This window comes from Dicentrarchus labrax, unplaced genomic scaffold (genome assembly GCF_905237075.1).
Source record: "Dicentrarchus labrax unplaced genomic scaffold, dlabrax2021, whole genome shotgun sequence".
Classification (NCBI taxonomy): domain Eukaryota; kingdom Metazoa; phylum Chordata; class Actinopteri; family Moronidae; genus Dicentrarchus; species Dicentrarchus labrax.
Window position 1 is genome coordinate 10450545 of NW_026136717.1, and position 24432 is coordinate 10474976.

At 40.7% G+C, this 24432-nt stretch overlaps 1 protein-coding gene across 14 annotated transcripts in view; it reads left to right on the forward strand.

The window, feature by feature from the left end:
- Nucleotides 1-24432, forward strand: part of LOC127379636 (adhesion G protein-coupled receptor L3-like) — a 209521-nt gene that overhangs the window by 118203 nt on the left and 66886 nt on the right. For 9 of the 14 annotated variants that reach the window (XM_051429516.1, XM_051429517.1, XM_051429507.1 and 6 more), the window contains 3 exons: nt 6418-6432; nt 9116-9916; nt 23120-23479. In XM_051429516.1, coding sequence (XP_051285476.1) covers nt 6418-6432; nt 9116-9916; nt 23120-23479 — 1176 coding nt within the window. The remainder of the gene's footprint in view (nt 1-6417; nt 6433-9115; nt 9917-23119; nt 23480-24432) is intronic. The other 5 variants (XM_051429520.1, XM_051429509.1, XM_051429521.1 and 2 more) reach the window with 1 other exon arrangement.

Sequence of the window (24432 nt, forward strand, 5' to 3'; positions counted from 1 at the left end):
TATATATGCTGGAGCAGAATAACAGCCTGTAATTTATGGTTGCCACATGTTTACAAGGCTGGGAGAAATGATTAAGTCAAAATCACTCATTTAGTTTTTTTTTAAATGTAAATATAATATATAAGTGTATAACCAAAATGACATTTATGGTAGAGCTGGCACTCCATATACCAGAGTTAAGCATTTGCTGCAGCGGCCATGGGTTCGAATCCGACCTGTGGCCCTTTGCTGCATGTCACCCCCCTCTCTCTCCCTCTCTCTGTATCTCCTGATTTCTCTCTCTCTCTCTCTCTCTCCCCCTTTTCCTTTCCCTCTTGAAAATAAAGGCAAAAAGCTCCTAAAAATAATACTAATAAAATTACATTCTTGATCATTAAAATATTTTCAATGCAATTAACACTCTTTGACTGATTACACCACTCAGAATTCTTCAAACTACAAATGCAGCAGCTCATTTTGGTATTTTTTATTTACAGTTTGGGGGAATTGTTAAGTTGGAAACATAACACAATATGACCATATTCTCATTATATTCAAATTAAAAGGTGATAAACAATATCTGATTATCGCTCAGCCCTTCTTGTTCACTGTAATTACATGGGGAAATAAATTACTGACATATCACACATAATAAATAAAAACTAGCTATATATCTACTATAACTTGATGTCTGTATTTTCAGAATAAAAGTGTGGTAATGTAAAATTAAAAAAGGCAGTTTGGGGAGCTGGATTAAAAATGGTCCCACTACAGAAAAAAAAGAAGAAAGATATTATTTTCCCCAGTTGAGAGGCGCGATAATTGCACTGGGAGGCTGTGATTACCAATGTGGATAAATGGTGGTGTGATAGGGGTGAATCTGGACATGTGGAAACAGTTTCCCCCCACTAATAGCTGAATAAGCTGTTGTAATCTATCAGGTCCTTGTTCTGTACCGGCTGCTCTGTTGCTCAATAACATACATACAGGATCATCCTTGTTTTTTCATGGATAGACTAAAAAAATGCACACTCCAACATATTGGAATAAATGCTTTTGCGTGCTGAATAAGTTTCTGGTAATGTTCATAAACACTGCCATTTATATAACACAAGCAAAGCTTTTATCTCAGTGTTTCCTCCAACAGCAACCCCCCCCCACACACACACACACGCACCCAGGCACACACATCTGAAAGACTTGTTGGGGTGCCAAGTGTCGAGGATATAGCACTAATTAGAGATTGGTCTCTTCAGGGGGTCTCTCCTTTTAATGATCACCCTACTAATCAAAGCTCCTTTTCCATTCCCTTGTCTTTTTTTCTTTCTTTATTCACTTGTGCTCCACCACGTCCAGCCACCCACCAGACTAAACACCCTTTTTTCTTTTCTCCTCTCTCCCACAATTCCCCCCATCCCTCTATTCTCCTCCATAATTTCAAGGTCCTTGAAAATCAAGACATATTTTAGGAGGTGCAATTAGGTTATTTCTGCTCCAGTTGCCGCAATGTTCCACAAAAATGTATTTAATTTTGTTTTTCCTGGGCTGCACTAGTCTTTTTTCCCTCTGTTGGTCGGTCCCACATGGGTAGCGGGTTGGATGAGCGCCAAGTCCTTGCACCTGTCCCTCAAAGAGAGACAAACACACACGTGCATGCACACAGACAGAGGGAGAAAGCGCGCACACACACAGCATCCTGCATTGTCAAGGTTATAAGATAGCATAGCAGTTTCCCAGTAGGAGGGAAGAGAGAAAGCGATGGAGACACAGAGGAGACACTAGGGAGGAGATTGAATAAGTACGAGAAAGGAGCACAAAGAAAGCAGACAAGTGGTTGAAGGAAAAAGAGGGTGTTGAGAAATGGAACCTGTAATGATGGTATGGGAGACTCATGAGCACCAACCGAGGGAAATGATAGGAAAAAAATGAGGGAGATGAAGAGAGAATACAGAGAAAGAGAGATGGAAGCCTGCGTGTCCTCCCCCATCCTTAGGCACATGCTATTCAAAGCCCCATAATTTGTGTCATTAATTAAAAAGCTGATGGGATGGAGTTAAGGGGTTTGCACTCTGCAACTCCTTGGTTGAGAGAGAGGGAATGGAAGAAAAGGGGGTGGAGGGGTGGGGGGTATTGCAAAAAATATTGCAGCCATTCCGCCATGAATCTCTATTAGCGGCTAATGATACCATTCTGATACCTCTCAACCATTAGTGTGAAATTGGGAAGCGTTAATTATTCAAATGAAAATCCATACAGCTGCCGCTCACATGACAGGGTCGGTGCACGCTGTCGCTGAAGGTCCCTATTGTTAGCTGCTCGGCATGTGTGTCAAGCAGGAAGTAGACTGCTATAAGTATGCAGAGCGACTTCTCAGGTGAAAATTACGTTTGAATTTATGCATTATCTGAACAAATACAGTATGGACTGCATTATGCAGTGGCAATATAATTGAATTTTATATAGAGTATGGTATGGCTGAACTGCAGGGTGCTTCAACATCTCCTGCCTGTGTTGCCGACATTGTCAAAGCTGTATTAGCTGCACACAAGAACCTTTTGAATTTAGTTTTTGTAATGATAATTTTATAACCATGAAAAAAAAAAGCTCTACATTGTTAAGGGGGAGCCATACATCTAAGTTGCTTGTTATTAAATCTGGTACGACAGCTTGACCAATTAGTAGAGCTGCAGTATCAGCCGTGTTTCCTTTTCCAGCTTTATGTGTTTGGCAGCGCGAACCATACAGCAGCCAAACTGTTACAAGCTGCATGCACACGGTTCAGCGAGTTATTGTTTTGCCCTAGACATGTTGCCAGAATTTGCCCCAACCTGGCCAAGCAATGTATTCACTTAAACTATGGCCTGGTAGAACACTTTTTGCTGTTTGCATAATTGTCATAAAAACAAACCGACCAATAGATAGGACAATAACATGGAAACATATAATTGAAACGTAAAATTACCTATGCATTTACAGGCATAGGATGTTCCTACTGTAGATCTGTGTGGGCAGCGGTTTTGTATCCCTGTGCTAATCCTGAGATAAATCTGTATTGGGAAGTGAGTATCATTGAGAAAGCCTTGCCTTAGAGCAAACTGCTTCTCAGTGGGCAGAAGATAAGAGTGCTTCCACTGGGCTGCTTCCAGGTTTGCCTATGTGCAACTGTGTGAAGCTGGGTGCTGGTGAAAAAAAAAGTATTGGTGGTTAGGAAATCCATCCTAGATAACTGATGTACAGTAACAGAACTTTTGTCAATTGGCAAGCAAAGGAGAACTGTACATTTTTAGGAGATTTTTTTGTACCTCCTTGCCAATGATGGCATTTCCTCCTTCTGGTTTGCTTTGGCATCCAAGGAAGGGTGATTACAGCTGGTCATTTTTTTTTTCCTCTAGGAAAATTTGCCAGACACTTGTGATTCTTGATGAGACATCCAACAGTCCTGCCCATTGCAAAAGCAGAACGATGAGCTATTTTCTTATCCATTTAAAATTGTTGCAATTAATGATCAAATTCTGCGTTTAAGTGGCAGTTGAAGCCGCACATTGCACCATAAGTTACTAAAATGTCAAGAGCTTTCAGGGCCTTTCCACCCTTAAACTCTGACCTGGGTCCAACCCTCTAAACCCATCATGAAATTAGTGTATTTTCATTTTTTTTCTCAAATGTGCTCAATCCCATATCTGCTGTTTTAAAGAGTTTAATAGCCACTCAATGCTCATCATCTCTTTTTCAAATAATTAGCTCATTGCCTCATTCAGTGTTTTAAAGTTGATTTCATTGAAGCACAGTGTTTTGGAGACTGGTGTGATTACCATTAACATCATCATTAACACAATTCAGTGGAGTATCTCCAATAATTGTGTTTCTGCATATGATCTCTAAATGAATAGATCCTATGTAAAAAGCTGTAGTTTTTGCCCTCAGCCATTATGAACACAGATAGTAGAAGGGACACTGAGGCACAAGCCAGACATGCATATTGGGATAAGTGTTTTGGTGCAGAATTAAAGACATAGGGTCATTTTTATTATGTAGAGGCTATGAATGAGGTACTCAAAGGCCTATTTTGTGTCATGGAAGGGGATGCTAATACTTTCATAGAGGTAAGGATGGCTCCGAAAGGACCCTTATTTTTTTATTTATATTTTTGAGCATATTTTTGCTAGTTTCAGTCCTCTCAGACATCCGAGTGGGGGCAGAGAGAAAGACAAGGAGAATGGAGAGAAAAGGATGAGATGAGAGGATGAGGGAGCTAAGTGCTTTTTAGTGACTCAATGACAGCCGTGACCAAAATCGTATTAAGGTCACAATGGGGGTGGTGGGGTGGAGTAAAGAAGCTTTTCGAATGAATCAATTCTCCGTCTCACTCTGCTTTTCTAGCTGGTCTGCTTGTGTCTGTGATGCCCCAAAATGTGGATCTCCAGCGCTCGTATCACAGGTGCACCTCGGCCTTTACTGTATTGAGTAGTGAAACGCGAGTGGACGCAACACGAACAGACTGTTTTGAGTGATCCGAAGGGTGACCTTGCTGCATCCAACGGCCACTTCAGATGACAGGGCCACGTACAGTACAGTAGCCCTGGGTGTGGCGTATTTCCTTGTCAGGGATTTCAACCGAATCCTTTACTCCCTTCTCACACCATCCCCCTGGCAATTGCGCCGTATACCGCTTCTCACATCCCCACCGCTAATGCTTTTTTCTATAGATCATTACCCTCCTCTCCCCTCGCCACTGTTAGCGAGCGCTCAATCAGAAATGTCGGCCTCCCTGTGGTCCCTGTTGTGTGGCCGTTGCTCATGGGAGGTGAAGAGGCTTCGATCGGGGACGTTTGGCTGTTTACTTTGATTTGATCCATGGGGTCCATGTGCAGTTCGGAGTTATTGGCAAATTTGAGTTGCCAGTAATGATGATTCAGATGTAGCCCAAAGCTATTGTTGCTCAGGCTCAGTATGGACTTATCGTGTTTCAATGACAGCTGGAGTGCTTGCTGTTGATGAGGTGCCGTGCTGTACCAGTGTACAATTTTATGATCTGACAAACACAGACGACTTGTTGAAAGCCTCTCCCCTCCCCATTATTTTTCTCTCTTTTTTTGCTCTTTCCCTCGCCTGACACAGCCCCATCTCACTCGCTGTTTTTCATTGGCTCACCGCCTTGCATCAATATTGTTCTCCTCTAATAACTTTCGCATCCTTCAAACTTTACCCCGCCCGCCCCTACCCACTGACCTCCATACCTCACTCTGTTGCACTCTCCATTTGGAGGAGAGGACTCTTGTAAGCCCTGGTAACAGAGGTTAATCCTCTCTTATTAGAACCGGGATTACTGGAGGGGAAGGGACAGGACCAGCCCTGACTGACATAAAAAGCTTGTCCACAAGAGGAAGCAATACATATAGTGTGAAGAGAGTTCAGATGTATTTAGCCACAATAGTATTTCAACAGGCTTTCAGTATGCTTGTTGAGCTGTAGAATGAAGACACCTGTTACATTTCACTGCAGCTATTCACATTTAATAAACAGGTAATTCATAAAAAAAAAATACTATTTTCTTGCCGGTTTTCACTGTATACAATTACATACTGTATTTCTTGAAGCTTCACTAATCAATATTTTTATATTAACAATAGATTAAATTACTGTGTGTGCAAGGGATGCCTCTTAGTGAATTATCTCCCTATTCTGCAGCTCCTCTCAGCTCTATAGAACATTTATTTTAGCTCATTGTTTTGGTTTATCAGCCTGCAGCATTACAGCTTTGGTTCAGTCTCTTTTCCAGCTGCAGTAGGCAGATGTTTTCAGTGAAAAAGTTCTACTAAACCTACTTAACACTCCCTACCCAACACAAAACAGCACCACATATATCTGCATAGGAGATATAGATTATATAGATTATCAACGACATTTAAAATTATTTTCACCATTGACAATTTCCCATAATTTAGGTAGGTAGCTATTTGCTAGCTTCATAAGTCTGTTTTAGTCAGAAGTTATTATCAGTTTGAGACTACAGCAGTGTGAAGTGTGAAATATGGCCAATTTGCATGTGAGGCTCATTCTTCTCCCAGTTGTACCTTAAACTCAAAAGCTTGCCTGAAAGCGGCCATATGGTTGAATGATTTTACGGTTTACGGTGGAACAACTCATGTACTGTAAATATCTTTTACACATTCCAATCACACACAAAAAAACAAACTGTTTACACAATTTCAAACCTGATTAATCTGTCTTTTTCCTACAGGCTCATGTGTGACGCAGTTTTTTCTCCTTCCTTAAAGTTTATCATTGAATGTTTTGTGTGTCTATTCCACTAACCCCATGCTCTCTTCCTGTTCTGTTGTGTGGCTGTTATGAAATAAAGACTTTTCCCAGTTATCACACCAATAATCTGTTCTTTATTTTTTTCTTTCTTTCTCTCCCCTTCATGCCTAAAAATAGAAGTGGAACAAAAAGGTAACTAAATGCCAACAACTTTTCTTTTTCATCTGCATTTCCATTTGGGTATATGCTTGCCTTTTTTTAATTTAATTTTTTTTTTTGGTGATGGGTTGCTAAAGCCAGTTTCTGACATTTTGTAGGTTCGTGCTCATTGTATGGTTCATTGCTGAGGTTGAACATGTCATTCATGGGGAAAATGAAATTGCTCAGGGAATCAGCGTTAGAAATATACATAATGAGCTTTAATTTAGTCCTGTACATGCTGCAGCATGCAAAACTGTTCCAAAAATGTTTGTCAGCGGTACCACAGATTGACATTGCCACATATACTTTAGGTACAGACCTGCTCTCCAGTGAAATCCCATAACCCTGGCATGCTTTTATTCCCTGTTATAACTGAAGATTATTCCAGCTCTGCTTTATCAGCTGCATAATATTAAAGGAGAGGGCTATACGGGGTGATCAATACCTTGTCCAATAAGCTGTCAGCATTTTTGATTATAGTTCTAACATGATGATTGCTATAACCTTCAGGGACTCAGTAGTCAATACTGGAGACAGACCATAGCAGTCATGTTCTTACCTTATCAGCACTGCATGATGCTGTGTAGAACAGTATGTCAAAATCTGCACTTGTGCCACAGAAGGAATGTGTTTGTAGTGTTACCCTTTTACATGAGCTGGAAATATTTTAGACATTAACTATAATGAAATGGATATGGAATCACTAAACAAGAGTCAAGAGTTTTGCTTTAATATATTTGCAGTACATTTCCTAGTAATTAATGACAAATCAATGAAATCTGTGGCAAAGAGAATGAGTAATGAAGGTGAAGGAGAAAACATTTGAAGAGATAACTTTATAGTGCTGCTGCTATAACAGTTCTTGGGAAATTCCCCATGAAAGCCATGATTGCTTTTGTATCACTTCTTTAATATCATTCATTCACTCCTCCATCTGCGTGCTTACATCCTTAAAAAGCATATTTTACTTCCTCCTCAGAGCCCAGTGTGCTGTCAGTACAAAGCTTACCTACTCTGACCCTGTACCCTAGCACAACTCATCTTTTTCAACCATAGGAACATTCCTCTTAGCATTTAGCAGAGCAACTGCTGAGATGTGTGCCAAGGCGCTATGTCAATGGGATGCTTCTCTCCACATTTTTCACCTGCAGGTAGACAACATGTTTAATCTTAAGAGATTACAAGGGAAAAGAAGCCTCTGTTTTCGCTGGCTCTTTCTCTTCCTTCTCCTCGGACTGTGCAGCCTTTACCTCTCGACAGATATGCGGCTAGAATCTGCCAGTGCTGTGTCAGGCTCCTGGCCTATTACTGTGAAAGAAGTCTTCACACGCACTTTGTTTTCATATGTAATGTACTGTGGGCCCAAACCTGTGGAAAAAGGGAAAACTGCACTGTCCTTTATTGTTCCTTTCTATCAGACTTACGCTTTGTCCAGTATTTCTATTTTTTCTTTAAACTATTTGCTATTTTATTGATTTTACTTGTTTTTATTATTCTTTGTTATTCTTTTGTAGATTGAAGATTCAAATTGTGACTTAAATGTTTAACCAATTCTGAATTTATAGTCATTGTAGTCCTGAATTCAGATGTCACCTTTTTTAGAAACACAGAAAATTGCCCCAGTCCAAGATAATCCTTAATGAACTGAAATTGGCTTTTGCACACAGTGTCCACTATTGACCCGCTCCGCTGTATTTCCTTGGCCTAGCTCTGTCAGATTTGAGTACAAACCAGTTCACATATAATTAGTTTACTGTGTGGTGTTGTAAATCATGCCGCAGACTAAAAATGTCATGTGGATGAAATAATGGACAAGCAATCATTATATAGATGATGTAATTACTGTATTTTTTCTTTTGTTTTCTTTCTCCTAAAGGGCTGCCTCAGCCAATAATTACGGCATAGCTATTTGTCAAAATCTTTTAACTTCGGGCTTGTGTGTTTAATACTATTTATTAGGAACAGCCACCAGGGTGTTTTAATGAAAGAAAATAATGAAACCTTTTTTCTCTGGTGCAATTATATTTAATTTAGTAGATATGTACAGGGAAGCCATTCTGTAATAGGAAACAAAGTGTATGGTAACGTGGGTAAGTTTTAACTGTGTCTTCTAACTTGTTTTTGCTCTGCATTAAGTCAGAAGAAATAACCCTCATTTAATCTATTCACCCCTCCCTACAAACTCTAAGTCTGCTCATTCAGTGACATTGTAAAATAATTGCCTTCAGGCTCAAAGACTAACTAAATCAGAAGTGTATTATACAAAAACTGTAAACTGCAATAAGTATGGTAATTGAAACCAAAATAGCCCTTATTTAATTTGACAACAGTTGGAAATAATGAAAACAGTGGTTCTGTTTGTATTTTGGCTATTTCCTGTTTATTTCAAATTCACATGCATTGTACAATCCAAAACTTTGAATAATCCGATCACATTGCTAATTACAGTCTTTGTCTGACAATCAGTCATCTTTTCTGCATTTAATCGAAATCTGATCATCCCAAAACTGATCAAGAGGCTGTGATTGAATGTCTTGGTCCTTCACAGTGGAGAAGATTGAGCTGCAGATTTTAACTTCACTGTAGTTGCATCCAGTTGCTTTTTTAAAATATTGATGTATAATACCTGCCAATGTAACTCTGTACTTGTCTTTCCCCTATTTTGGCTCCTCAGTATTCCTGTGCCCAGGGCTTCTGCGCAGGGTGTACCAGAGCGAGCACCTCTTTGAATCGGACCACCAGTCAGGAGCCTGGTGCAAAGACCCTCTCCAAGCCTCCGATAAGATTTACTACATGCCCTGGACGCCCTATCGCACTGACACGTTGACCGAATATTCCTCCAAAGAAGACTTCATCGCCGGAAGGCCGACAACAACCTACAAACTCCCACACCGTGTTGACGGAACAGGCTTTGTGGTCTATGATGGGGCGCTCTTCTTCAACAAGGAGCGCACACGCAACATTGTCAAGTTTGACCTGCGGACTCGTATCAAGAGCGGCGAGGCCATCATTGCGAACGCCAACTACCACGACACATCTCCGTACCGCTGGGGAGGAAAATCGGACATTGACTTGGCCGTTGACGAGAATGGCCTCTGGGTGATTTATGCTACTGAGCAGAATAACGGTCGGATTGTCATCAGCCAGCTCAATCCCTACACGTTACGCGTTGAGGGGACGTGGGACACAGCTTATGACAAGCGCTCAGCATCCAACGCCTTCATGATCTGTGGAATCCTTTATGTAGTGAAGTCAGTGTATGAGGACGATGACAATGAGGCAACAGGAAACAAGATAGACTACATCTACAACACAGAGCTAAGTAAAGATGGGTTTCTAGACATCCCTTTCCCCAACTCCTATCAGTACATCGCTGCAGTGGATTACAATCCCAGGGACAACCTGCTGTATGTTTGGAACAATTACCATGTCGTGAAGTATTCTTTGGACTTCGGAGCGTTGGACAACAGACTTGGTAAGAGCCAACTTAATTTTTCCGCTCTCATAATATTCATTAATGTTTTGATGACATTTTCAGTGCTTTGCATTGCAGTTTAGTGTTTCAGAGTGTGTGCGATGTGCTAAAATGTTGTACAATATATGGAAAATGGCATTCAAAGGGAAATGACAGAATAATGTCAGACACAGACTGGATGCCGCTGTGTTTTTTGAAATTTAAATTAGAGAGACAATAATGGAAAATCACAGACATTTGTTTTTTACCTGTGAATTTTGGACCACATCTTTCTGCAACAGAATAATGACATTTGTCCATCCACCCATCCTAAACTGTGGTTCAGTGAAAGATGTTAAATAAGAAATATTGCCATGGTTCAAAGAGGATAATATTTAATAAATTTGTTGATCCACTGACCTTTCTTCAACATTTTTCCACTTGGCCACAACAAATACTACAAAAATGTAATTATTAAGTTACCAGTTGACTACAAAAACTCCTACTCCACAGGGGATGGACCTAGACCCTCCATAAGCTTTTAACTGGCACTACCAACAGGCAAAAGTCTCTTTGCACTCCAGTTATCTTCTTAATATAATTAGTAGATCGCTGATAATAAAATTTGCCTGACAAGTTAATTCTCCCAAAAGAATACCATATATAATTTTGTCAATAATAAACCATTTGATCTTAGAGCCTTGTTACTTGAAAGGCTCTAAAAATAGTGATATTCTCAGCATGTTGTTTGTTCCGACCCACACTTTTATATTGTGGGATGTAAGGAACAGCTTGGCATCGCACGCTTTTACACTTTAAGTCTTGTTTTTGTCATATTTTGGTCAAGTTGAAAGACAAAAAAAATATATCAAATGTGGCACCTCAAGACCATGTGGGCTGGTGATAATTGTCTATATGGAATGCTGCTCAATGTGTTAATTATCTATTTTTAAATTTGTATCCAAAATGGAAGTGAAATAAAGTTAAACACCCAGATAGATACTGCAGACAGTTAAAATAATGGGTAACATAAAACAGCAGGAGCAATAGCCAAAACTGTAGCCACAACCATTGTTAGCACTCGTACGATGAACTTTATTTATTCTCACATAACAATATGAGAAAATATTTGTCAGCCACAAATAAGGATAACTAAATTATCTTGAAGTCTATGACTCATTGGGTGTTTAACACTGTAAACATTTCACACTTTGTGTTTCAGCCACAACCTAAATCTTATACCCACTCTAGCGGTTGCCTTTGCAAAGGAACAAGCGACAGCTCACATTAAACTTCCCAAAACTCTTTTGAAAAGTCTAATTTATCCACTCCATTGTTCTTTTTATAAATTGGTGCTTGTTGGAAAGCATGAAATGGAAAAAAGAACCTGTTTTGACACACCAAGGTAATTCTTTGCACTATCTCATCAACAGCTCTAGTCAAAAATGTCACAAGTTATTTGACTGTGAAGTCTTTACCTCTGCTTTCTCCTCTGGAGCTTTCTCTACCTGCCGCTTGCCAGTTTAATTTATTTTCCTCAGCTGGCTGCTACCCTACCCCAAATCTTTTTCATACACCGAGTACTGCTTCAACTCACCCTATAATATATTCACTTATTCACTGACCATAGTGTTACACATAATACAATTTGTTGTAGTTAAGGAAAGTGAAATTGTGTTATTATGTGCTTCCTGTATTAAATGATTATCCATCACTTTTAACAGTGATACATAATGATAACACAGACTAATACACACACACATACACACACACTGATTCACATGCAAATGAAAATTCTCAGTACTCGACTTCCCGTTGAGATGCTTACTTGTGTGTTTGGCTGCTGTTGTGCCGAACAGGCTGCCCTCCAAGGAGGCTGCAGCATGAATATAGATAATAAAATGTTGCATTAAGTGGATTGATGGAGTCAAAGAACAAATATAAATGTCAGATAAACAGACTGATAAGAAATGAAATAGTGATTGAATGGACTGTGGGGTACTAGACCGTTTTATTTGATCAACTCCCAGAGGATGAAGACTTATTCTGGTATTTCTAGCTGCTTTTTCCACACAACTGTCTCATGTGGAGCCTCATTTTGAGACTTTGCAATAGTAACCACAAAATTGTTAAAATCAACACCAGTGAAGACTACTTCACCACCAAAAAAATTAGTCTGTATTTGCTGCTGAATCATATTGTTTGAACCATTTATATGCTACTTCAGAGAGAATGTGCATAGATCAAATAGCTAAATGTGATTGAGGATCACGGAAACCTACAATAACAATGGTGTGCAAGATGATGATTTTAAAGCCATCTGATGCCTATATCCAAAAAAAAGCTTAAAACAAAATACTAGTTGACCTTGAGCAAAGTTATTGAATTTAAAAAGTACAAATTAAATGGTTTTAGCAATGCAACATCACTAGTAACGTGAATTTGGAGCTTTCGTCGTAATTAAGTGAGCCCAAACTAGCCCTTTGACTAGTTAAACCAGCAAGGCAGCACATTATGTAGAGTCCAAAGCCAACGTAGTACTAATGTAGTATTGCTGCAAACATGAGCTTCTGAAATTTGATCCGGTCTCATGATCATCGGGGCTGTTGACGCTTCCAGAAAGCTGTCATTCTGTGATTGCTCTAACACAAGCTCAGTTCCACTTGTGCTTCAACCACCATGAGCATGCGTGACCTGCCATACCAGTGGAGCATGGTATATGGGCAACAGAGCAGGAGAGACCAGGCCAGGCCCACAGCTGGGGCCCAGTGCTGTATGCCGGACCACGTGGGCCATGCCACAGCTCATGCTAGCTAGAGGGTGGTAGGCAGGGATAGGGTAATGATATCTGGAATTGCATGGGAAGCAGTATCTGGAATTCCAACTGTCCTATTGTGTCTAATTGGTAATGATTTGTATGCTTTTTGATCTCTTTCAGCAAAGGATTTTTTAGTATTCCTTTAGTCTTTTTGTAGAAAGTAGATTACTTTGCCTTACCAAAATAGAAGTGTGAAACATTTTTTGATATTCATGAAAAGAAACCTATTTTTCCTGCATTTTGAATACTCCCCACAATAATCCTGTGCTAATCTGTGCAGTTGCTGACGTCTCTTTAACAGACAGAGCAATATTTTTGCCCCAGCAGGCTGTTTTCAAGGAGAGATGATCTATGCCAAAGAGTGCTTCCATGACAACTCCATTGATAATTAAACGCACTGAATTGGAGTTGTGCTGCACAGACTGCTATTAGCGGGCAGATATAAAAGCTCTTTTAGCATAAATCTCCTTTACATGATCACATTCAATGCAGAATATGCAAGGGCAACTGGGAAATTAATTGCTGTATGATCTTCTTTTAAAAACATAAAGGGACATGAAGCAACTTTTAGAAAAACATGACTTGTGTCCTATCAGTAAAGAAAAAAATATGCAAACTCATTTACAAAGGCCACAATGACCTCTCAAGTGGATGTTGCATATAGTGTTCTCACCCCCTCCATCACTGTGTGGTTCAGCTACACCGTCCCTTCCACTGAGGATAATGCAGTATAATGCTACTGTAGATGCTCTGTTAGGTAGCCTTTGTGTTGTCGTATCAGATTGTTGTATATCTCAGTGCTGCTTGTCAGTTTGCTCCGAAATGATATGAGTATTAGTCACTAAAATTATACCAGATATGCTTCTTGTGCTTGCAGTGAATTAGACTAGCTACATACAGTATAGTTTTCTTAGCATTGGCTGAAGGAATTACTCCGGGCCTCACCTGTACCAGAAAAACCTCTGAGCTGTCTGCCACAGTGAGCATGCTGCATTGACTCCACGAGACTGCAAAGACGAGGGCAAGCCACATGAGAACATTTGTCTCAGTCTCACACACCTGCTGCTGCAGCACTAATATGCTGTCATAAGATAAAATTCATGCTGTGTATGCTACAGTATATTTGTGTTAACTTATATGCAGTTTTTTAGCTTTAGCCTGCATTATTGTACTTTATTATGGACTTGACAATGATGTGTTTGCTGTTTGTGTACAGTTTCCAGTGATTTCTATTATTCAAATTGACATATTAAGATCCAAGTGTTATCTAAGGACTGTGTGTTGGGGACTGTTTACAGAATACAGCAATCAGTGTTTATTAGTCTGCTGATACTTTAGTATCTGCGGGGTATTCCCTTAATCGCACATTTCATTGAGACAACCGCTGACAACCGTCTGAATGCACCACTGTAGGAGTGATTCTTTTGTTGGCTCATGATTGGTACATAGGATGTGGCACAGTTGGCGTCATAGATACATTCACTGTCTGGCAGTCCTGTACTTTTTGCCACATGTTGCCATCTGGCCAGGGCACAATGCCAGCCCTGCTAGCCTGGAGGGAGCCTGCAGACGTGGCGCCCCCGACCTTCATGCCGAAACAGCCGATGTTTTGGACGGTCGTGCCTGTCTTGGCTCTGTTTGCAAGAGCCTGACACATGCTAAATTGATTAAGACTGTCTAAGCGGTAAATGCAGGCTGGCAGAGTTTGGTGGAGATAATCTGAATGTGACTCAGTGTGCTCTTAAACTGTTGTCCTTTGGGTTCCCTTGCTTATGCATTAGCCTTTCAGTATCTGTCATTGCTTGTGATTGATATACTTTGACATGCTATTATATGGATTCAAGTGACACCCTGCAGTGGTCATGTGTCATTGAACCTTTTCTTTCTTTCTTGATTGCAGAGATTTAAGCAATATCTTGCTTAGTAATTCAAACTAAAGGCTGTTATTCCACTCCATAAAAACCAGTCTTTTGCATGCTGCATGAAGCCCTTTTGATGTCAAGGCTTAGAAATGTAGGCTACATGCTTATTTGCAGGCTACGCACTTATCACATGCCTGGTGCACCTCTTGCAGAGGGCAATTTTCTTCGAGGGAAAGTGCAAGGTTTGGGATTATAGTTTAGAATGATTTTTCTAACACGTACACTCACATGCGCACACATGAATGAACACATGCACAAACGCACAGTCTTCTTGCAAACCCTTTAATGCTTGCAACACAATGGGGCTCTGTTAGTAATGCAGCTTTAGATTTTCTAGCATGGAAACAGGGAGCGCTTTGTTGGTGCTCCAGAGGCCCTTCGAATGCATCAGAGCCATATTCCCTCATGTAGGAATCATTTGTAATATATTGTAGAACACAATCATTGTTACCCTATTAGTGCATGTGTGTGTTTTGATGATCTCAGTATACTTCTGTTTTATTTTTGATATGGAATTTGAATGAACCCTTTGTCAATTTGAGCATGCAGGCTCATGTTTGAAGTGGTTCAGAATGTGGCATGTTCATTCGCTCTTTGCGTGAACCCCCCCCCCATTATATATTGCATGATTTTGTCTGTCGTCCCTCTTCTTGACTGGCCATCCATCATGGGCCTTGGCGGCTCTACCTTGATCCAGAAATCATACACAGATCACCTGTGTAGTGAGAGGGGTGGCAGGCAATCCCTCAGTTAAGGCCAACACCCTATCCATCTCTCCTGACAGAAATGGGGAAAAAACATACTTATAGTAAAAATCAAAGACTTTGTGTAATGTGACACTTGTGGGTGAACATGGATTATTAGGCAGAGATGCATGGGTCCCTACCTCTGCACATGCAAATATATTTTTTGGCTCCTTTCAATCCCCAGAGCCAATAATTTATACCATTTGTGCTTCGTCACGTTTTATTTCTCTTGTATCAAACTGATGAAAAACAAATTTGTGTAACTACAGTTCTGCTACGGTGTGTGGGGTCTTGTCCTCCACTCTTTCTCTACTCCTGATGTGTGTGTGTGTGTGTGTGTGTGTTGTGTGTGTGTGTGTGTGTGTTGTGTTTGTGTGTATGGTTACCGGTTTCTCTAGAGCCCCCCCAAAAATTGCCACATTAGATTTAACAGGCTTGGTGACACACAAGCTCAAAGTGATTTATTTCGACCAATCAGCCAAGTGAATCTGATTGGGGGCCTCTGAAGCATCTTTAACTCTCTTTATCACCAGTGTCAGAGATCCTCTGCACAGCTTTGCCCTATCCATTTGGCCCGCTCAACTGTTGGTTGACAGTCTTTTGAAAAGCCTTACTCGAGGTTTTTTTTTTTTTTTGGCAAATGGCGAGACCTTGGAGGAGTGTGTCTTTCCTCTTAGTGAGTCTGAAATCCCCTATGCTCATGTGCTCATACTCCTCTTTCCTCCTTTTGCATCTCCTGGTATGTTTGACGATGTTTGGCCTCGACAGTAGCCTGAGAGACTTGAGTTTTGGATTGAAGAATAAAAACGGAATCCAACATTCCTCTGTTTAGCTTAGAAAAGATGTAGCCAAATATGGATTTCTGTGGACTGCACATTCCTAATTCACACCATTGCAGCACTGTATATACCGTATTAAAACTATAGATGTGCTAGCGCATGGCAGATTTGCATAATGTATTTTTGAGACAATTTTTTATTTATATAAAATAAATAAATAAAAATCAAGCTAAATCCTCTGAGCTAATATACATGCATATTATGCCAAAAAAACATTTGTGTTTTTGTGCCTTTGCATGTATTTACTGCACATGCGTGTTGAGAATTCATACCTACCGTACTCCACTGTAGGGCATATGCAAGCAGGCTTTGCTCACGTCTCCTCTGTCATTTAACTCAAACACTGCGAGTGTCTCTCCGGGCCTGTGTCCATGTCTGCATATATATCAGCCCGGCGCATTCGCTTCTCCCAGCGCTGTGTGACCTCCATGGATGCCCTCTCAAGTCCCGGGAAGAGAGCTTTCGGAATGAGAAATTAATTGCCAAACAATGCATAGCTCCCATCCATTACGGTTCTCATCATGTCAGATGATATCGAAGCATTACCGGATGTCTGGCTGCATAATTTACCGCACCCTCCCTCCATCACCACCGCCATCCTCCCACTCCCCCACATCCCAGTTGCACTCTCTGATGGATTTGTGGGCCTGCTACAAAAGGCTCCATTAAACTACAGGGCTTTTATCATCATTTTATTTTCCCGCCATTCAGCTCAGCAAACGAGGACACATGTAGCGTTTTGGTGGGATCGTGTGACCTAAGCATTAGGGATTTGATAAGCTTGGGTGAATCATGACATTATGGAGAGGGTACTGATTATCTGAGATGGTTTAAAATGGATGATGTTACTTCATTGCGTATGGATGTAAATATTTCTAATCATAGATCAATTTGACATTATCACTCATGAATGAATGCTCACTTAGCAGAGGGCTGAGAATTAGCAAACCGCTTTGGTTAACATGTTAAAGCCTCAATGCATTTCTTCTCCAGTTCTCTCCGCTTTTATTCTGTAGGTTTTGGCCTACATTAGGAAACATCTTTTAATGTTAATCTCAGATGTGTTTATTACTGCATAGATCAACTATGGTTATAAGATAAGACTCCCCACCCCCTCCACCCTTTCCATTAAAGTGTCATGTAAGCTTAATGTTGGCAGTTAGCAGTTTTCTCTTTTTGTGCCTCTCATAATGACATTTCGTGACAACAGAAATTATTAGTTACTTGACAGATTATTTGATTCAAAGTCCATTTCTACAACTTGTTTTTATTCATCAGGAATTAATATCACTTGTGGTAGCAAGACTTATTACACAACCACCAGAAACTCATGAAGCTTAAAGCAAAAGTTTGATATTTTGTAAAATACACTATATTCATTTGCTTTCTCATGTCTGGACAGTGAATCGAAAAGCTTCAGCAAACAGCGGTTAGCTTAGCTTAGCATAAGAACTGTAAATTAGGGGAAACAGCCTCTACTCTGAGCTAACAAAAACGTTACATCTCATTCGTTTCATCCATGCAAAATTAAAGTATAAAATGGCAAGTTGTGCTAGACTATTTTCTTGGCAGCGAGCAGTGACTCTCCAATGGTGGTTTGGCAACCTCATGGTGACAACACAGTGAGACTTGTTAGCCAAGAAACATGAAGGTTACAAACCCATAATACAACACTGTGTAGTGTAATTGCTAAATATGTACATTTTTAGTTACAATATACAATACAAAGCAACTTCCGATATAATGCACAGACCAGTAGAGCAGTAACACTGCAGGTATTTATAAATGGTAGACAACACTGGTGTCCAAAATTGTCAAACCGTGATGATTGCAATGATGAGGAAGATTGCAACAATTGCAGTATAGTTTGTTCATAACAATGAACATAATTTGGCTACACGAGGCTTCTGACATCAGGCCTAACTTTAACAGAAGAAGACTAATTTCCGAAGTGGAAGGAGCACTCTCAGATCGGCCAAATAAAACAAGTATATGGTTGTAACTTATTTCTGAGAGATCCAATAATAGCCCTGAGTGATCATGGATTTGGGCTTCAAGTACGCTTCACTCTAAAAATACATGTCCCAGCACCCAGAAATCCCATTTTGCAGGCTTTAAAACAGGTTAGTAGAAAGTTAATGGGTGACATCACACAAGACTGTCCAATATTGTCTACAGTCTGTGCAAGTACGTGCAGAAGATGTTACCATGCATAAAGGTTCAAATACTAAAATTAGGAGGTAATTGGGTTCAGCACAAGGTTGGAAGAGTCACTTTACCGTCTGATGCTCGTTTCATTTTTACCCTCAAAAGCCCTTTCCACCTCTTTTGATGTCCTCTTGTCTGCAGAAGTTTCTCCGAGCCGACGAGCCCGCTCTTGATGCGGAAGTTGCAACACATAAACCGGATTCATTTCATAATAGCGGAGCAGGTTTTTTTCCTGGAGCGAAGTAGAGTGGGCTTATCTAATTGTGGAAGCCACGAGCCCTGGGATACAGAGAGAGAGGCTAATTAGTTAGAAATTAATGCTTTGAAATGAAGCACAAAGCTCTGTGTGTGGTGAAAACAGACTTCATGCGTTTGGTGATGGGGATTTTGTGCAACAGAAGCTGAGCGTGAACGAGTGGAGCTGGTGTCTCAATGAGAGGAAGCCGGAGCGCCCACAGAAGTTTGCTGTCTTTTATGAGTGAATAGGTCGCCTGTTCAGGTGTAGGAAAACCTAAAAAGGCGACCCCTTCAGCCCCTTAGCTTAAGAATCATGAATATCTGATAGCTTGCTGTTGGTATAATTCATTTTTAATCAACTTTGTAATACATTTGAAAATGCATTGAATCTTATACAGTGTACCGAATTTAAATGAGTTTGAGGTTTGAAGCGATTTTCTTGAATTATATTCTTAAACTTGCCTTGTATCATTGTGGAATATCTAAACAATCCTAGCACCCAATTCTAATTTAAAATACTGCACAGAGCAGAAATTCATAAGTGGAATAGAAGAGTCATATTTCCCTATCTTCTTTTCCCACAGTTTTGTTGTTGTTGTTTTATAAAACTCCCAACCAAACTCACATTCATATCTTCCTCTAGGTCACTCACGAGTCCCTCGGAGCATACCAAAGTCTTGTTCACCTCGTTGGTTCTCCTGAGCTTAGTGTTTTTCACCCCCCCCCTTCATCCCTTTGGATAGAATGGGAAAGCTGGCAAAGCAAAACAAAATGTCCTTGTGTTGTCTCCAAGGCGATGGTGCCTGCAGACTGTGGCTGCTGTGTGGTACTGGCTTTTTTGTGCTCATCTCATGGAAAAGATATACAAGTTTGCTCAAGGACACTTTTATTCTTTTTCCACTCCTGCTCTCTGTCTCTTGTGTGTGTCTTTGCAGGCGTATTTAACATGCTGCTTGTTGAAAAATAATTCAGCAGTGGGCTCAACGGGATCATCTGGAAGTATGGAATTACATTCTAGACATGGTTCCTGGTGACTTTGAATTAACCTCATGCTGCGATGGCGATTTCCTCAAGCCATATTTCTCTGTAGTGTCTTTACCTACAGCATCGACTGAGTGATATGATAACTGCTGTCATTATTATTTTTAAAGAATTGATCGAATAAATTGATCTCATTAATTAAAAGATAATGATTGTAAGATATTTTACTTGGTATGATCATGAACTTCAAAGGGAGACTGTGTAAACTTTGAAAAAGAGGAAACAGCACTTTCTTTTTCTGAAAAATAAAAAGTGGAGTTCATAAACAATAAAATGCACCGTCGCTTACTGGAGCACACCATAGCTTATGGCAGCTAATGTTTTGTTGGCTGTATGACTATTTTTTCATACAGTATTTTAGCATGTCACAGAAGCAGTAGACACATCTTTCTTTACCAGGAACATGTTTGTTGTCTATGATCCCATTCTGCCAGCTCTCGTGTTGCATTCAATGTCAGCAGAATAGGAAGGACAGGGAAACAGTCACCTGTTATTCCAAGATGGTAGACCTCACCATTAGCCTTGTCGTCACATTACTTAAATAAACAAAATTAGCTACCTTTGCGGCGTTAAGTATTTCAAGCGGTTCGTTAATGAGTGAAACCAGATCTAACAGCCAGTAATGGGGGCTCGGTTTATTGACACTGTGAGATATATTGTTGCTGTCAGAAATTCCCAGTGCATACAACTCGTAACTGACATGAACGGTTTTTCCTGCTCAGCTGCTCATTATTATGGTCTGAACAGTAGGATGTGAGTCAAGTTACCTTAAAGCAAGTTACCTTAAAGTTTAAGAAAAAAAAATTACTCTGAAATATCAATTACACTGCAATATCTATTTGGTTTGTTTGCTAACATTACCATTTACCATGTAAATCTGTATTATAGCACTAAAACCCCTGAGTTTACTGAACTGAGCAATAGTGCCCTTTATTTTACAACTTTTAAATCTGTATGAGGATATATTTTATCTTTAAGATGTTACATAACTGTGCTTTAAACTTATTCCGTGAATGGATGACACTGATATTTGGATTGAAATGCTTTAAAGTCAAATAAATAATCTAGGTTCTTATCTGTTATTAGTATGTCTTCCTATAAAACTGCATTTTGGGCAGCTAAACAAACTCCCTCAGCAAAAATCTGTCACAGTCACAGAATCCGGTATCAGCCATCCCAACCACTACAATAATTCCCTTATCTTAATAGGCCCATCTGCACACCTTTTCAGCCACTAGCTTATCTGGGCCTGTGCACTGTGACCTTTACTGACCTCAATATGAGCAATGAATTCCCACAATCAGATTTCCATGAGGTACTCTAATGGTCTGCTTTACTATATGCCGTTTAAGCACCCGCCACTGATTCCAATTCTACCTAAATTTATGCCACTTCCCTTTTACGTAGAGTTGGCACGACACTTTTGAGGTTATCATCACTCCTCCTCAAACACAGATGCATAGATAAGTTCTTTCATAAATAATAAAATAAATAGACTGGTGTCCTTGAAGATATTTCTCCCTCATATTAACATGATGATTGCAGCCGAAGGAGCCACTGGGCCGCCGTGGCGCAGATTGATGATGATGTCTAATGGTGGTTACAGAATGTAAATGGTGATGTCTTGGTGGCTGGTGGAAATGTTAAATACCTATTTGAGCATTCATGGGATTTTTTTAAAGCCCTGTTGATGGGTGGTAGTGTCAGTTTATGTTGGTTGATGAAGGCTCGTGTCTGAGTGTGCGGTGGCCAGAGTGTGAGCATGTGACTATGCATTTGTGCTAGCTTATTCAAGTGTTTCCGTCCATATACACCAGCGTAATAGCGTTTTATCCAAGCTCTTGTGTTTTCCACTTAAGTTTCTCCTGTTATACAGCCTGCTTTACCAGTGAGATGGGAGTTTAAAAAAAGGCTTTGCATGCCTTTAATTCACATTGTAATTCAATTAGATTCCTGTTATAGTTCCACTTTACTGATGGAGTGTCTCCACAGGAGTGTCCAAGATACCTGCAGATCTTAAAAACACAACAACCTCTTTTGTTAGCGAAAGAAAACAAATACTTAATCAGCTCGGAATCCTTGCGGCGGCTACAACCTATTTAATCAACCGCGTTGAGCGTTGGATGCATTGGCTGCTGATAGTGGTCTGGTTTGTGTCATTACGGCCTCCAGGCATCTCTGAGATTCCCAAACAGTGGCACTAATTTATGCTGTCCTATTTCACTGCTTTCAAATTCAAACAGCAAATTGAAACTCGCTGAACTGGATTTCAGCGGCGATGTCTGTTATCTAAGCTCGCTGGATGTGTGACGTCCATTACACCTGCCAACCTAAATTCGACCCTCATTAAATTTTGTTTTGCTCCCCTTTCATACAAAGATTGGGACCATTTGTCACTTCTGTCATTTTGATCATATCTCTGCATTAGGCGGAAACAACGCCTACCCCAAATTGCATTTTTGCAAAGGCCCAGAGTGCGTGTGCTCTCTCGTGGGAACTTTAATTTTAAGGGTCGACAGCAGGCTTCCTCCCAACCACACACAGTAATAAGATCATGTCATATAGAAGTGTCAGTATAGTGTATTGAAGAATATTTGTGCAAACAAACTAAAGCAACATATTCCTAAATAAAAATACCCCATAGGGCTACTTATGCCTTAGACCTGGCTACTTGTTCTCTGACCCTCTGTGGGTAAACCAAGTCCACACATTCATAAAAAGCATGTAGCTAAATTATTTGGGGCCCTCTCTTTTCCAATCTGGGATAAAAAGGGGGCAAAACGTAAGAGAGGATGGGATGAGCGATGACAGGCAGTTGAAGAGGTGTATATGTATTTGAGCGGGAAGGAAAGGATTACCGTGTGTTGGTGTTATGATAGCCCATGTCCCCCCAACAGCTCAGGCAAACAGCGTCATTAGCAAGCACACCCTGGAGTGTCACCGCAGGGAGGACTCAAATGGAGGAAATAGGTATTTCAGTTTGTGCCGGCTGACCCAGAAATAGTATGTAACCACAACATCCAGCTACTGTCTCGCAGAGATATGCCCTCTTCAACAGCTCTATTTAGACTGCAAAGCTATAAATGTGTGTATGTGTGTTAGCCTAGCCAGCGGGGGTCCCAAACTAGACACCGTGCATGCCCATGGAAGTCACACCTGCCAGTTCCAATTGATCCTCTTTGAACTACCTTCTCTTAAACTGACACATGGAAAAGAGGGAAGAATAGAACCCCCCCCTGTGTACACTCTCTCTTTTTTTTCTCCACCGGCACCAAAATAAATTTCCCTCTCAGACATTAATGAAGTGTGACTGACAAAAAGGAAGACATTTACTCTCAGTCTTCTTTTTCCAACTCTGCATTTTTACCCAGAATCCATCAGTTCACCTTGTTCCCTTCTTCCTCCTCTGCCAGAAACGTCCTCCTCTGTGATGGTGTACATGGACACAACGACCATGACAACGAGGACCACAACTCGTCCCACCACTGTCACCGTGACGACCACAACAGCCAGGACCACCAGTACCAAGATGCCTGCTACGACGACTGCAATGGCCCAGTGGCCGCGGACCACTTCCACAGTGGCAGCCCCGATCCACACGCTGGTGGAGGGTTTGGTCCCAGAAGACGACGACAATGGCAGGGCGTCGCCTTCCTCCAAGCTTCCCAACATCAGGGTGGAGTACTGCAATCCCCTGGTGATGATGGACATCTCCTGGCTCAAGACCAAGCAGGGCGTGTTGTCCAAAATGCCATGTCCACCTGGAACTATAGGTAATGTATATTTTTGTCAAACATTTAAAGGGAAAGTCTGGTTTCATATGCCTTATTTTTTGTGGTTTCAGCCATCATTTCTTTTCAGTAATGACCAGATTAGGGAACACAGACGTTGCTAAAAAGAAGTGTGATAAGCGAAGGAACATGAGAAGTCGGAGGATCATCAAGTTTTAAACAAACCCCCGGGTTAGCCAAACTTATTAGAAGATAAAATTAGGGCCATCCATTCGTTCATTTATTCATTTTTGGCAAGTAATGTGGGTCCAAGTCATTGGGGCAGCAGGCTAAAAGCACATACTTCACTCATTTGTCCACCACTGTTGTTTGTTCGTGTTTCATTTGTTGGTCTGTCTGCCACTTCACCGCGTGTGACATTACACATCATTCCAATTAGTCACAAGTGGTTTAATCTTCCAGAACCTCAAACATTCCTCTGTTCAAAAACTCTGCCAGTGACATATATACGTTATCTCTTTATTCCTTTACTCTGTGGGGATGCCAATACCCTCGTTAGGAGAGACAGTCTACTGTGAGGCTCTTCGCCTTGATGTTGGTCGCTGGTGTGTGTTTTGTTTATGTTTACACTCCCCCTGCAGCACTTGTTCTCTCGCTTCCTGCACCCCCCTCCCCCCCACCATCACCACACTCCCCCCCACCATCACCACACTCTTTTATCCCTGACTCACTGATGCAAGCCTAAAGATAGCTTAGCATTGCGTCTGTATGGAAGCTACACCACACAATCATATTTATTCCACCACTCTCAGGACACAACTGGTGTAATTAATTAGTGGCTAAACACATTTGTGTTAGGCACTTTGAAAGGGCTGTTGAGCTTTGTTTATCAGGCATCAGACCATTTGTTTCCATATATGTTGTTCCAGCTCTGTCTTTGTATTAGTACTAAGAGTCTGAAGCCAAGTGTGCATTAAGATAAAATCGATATCGGC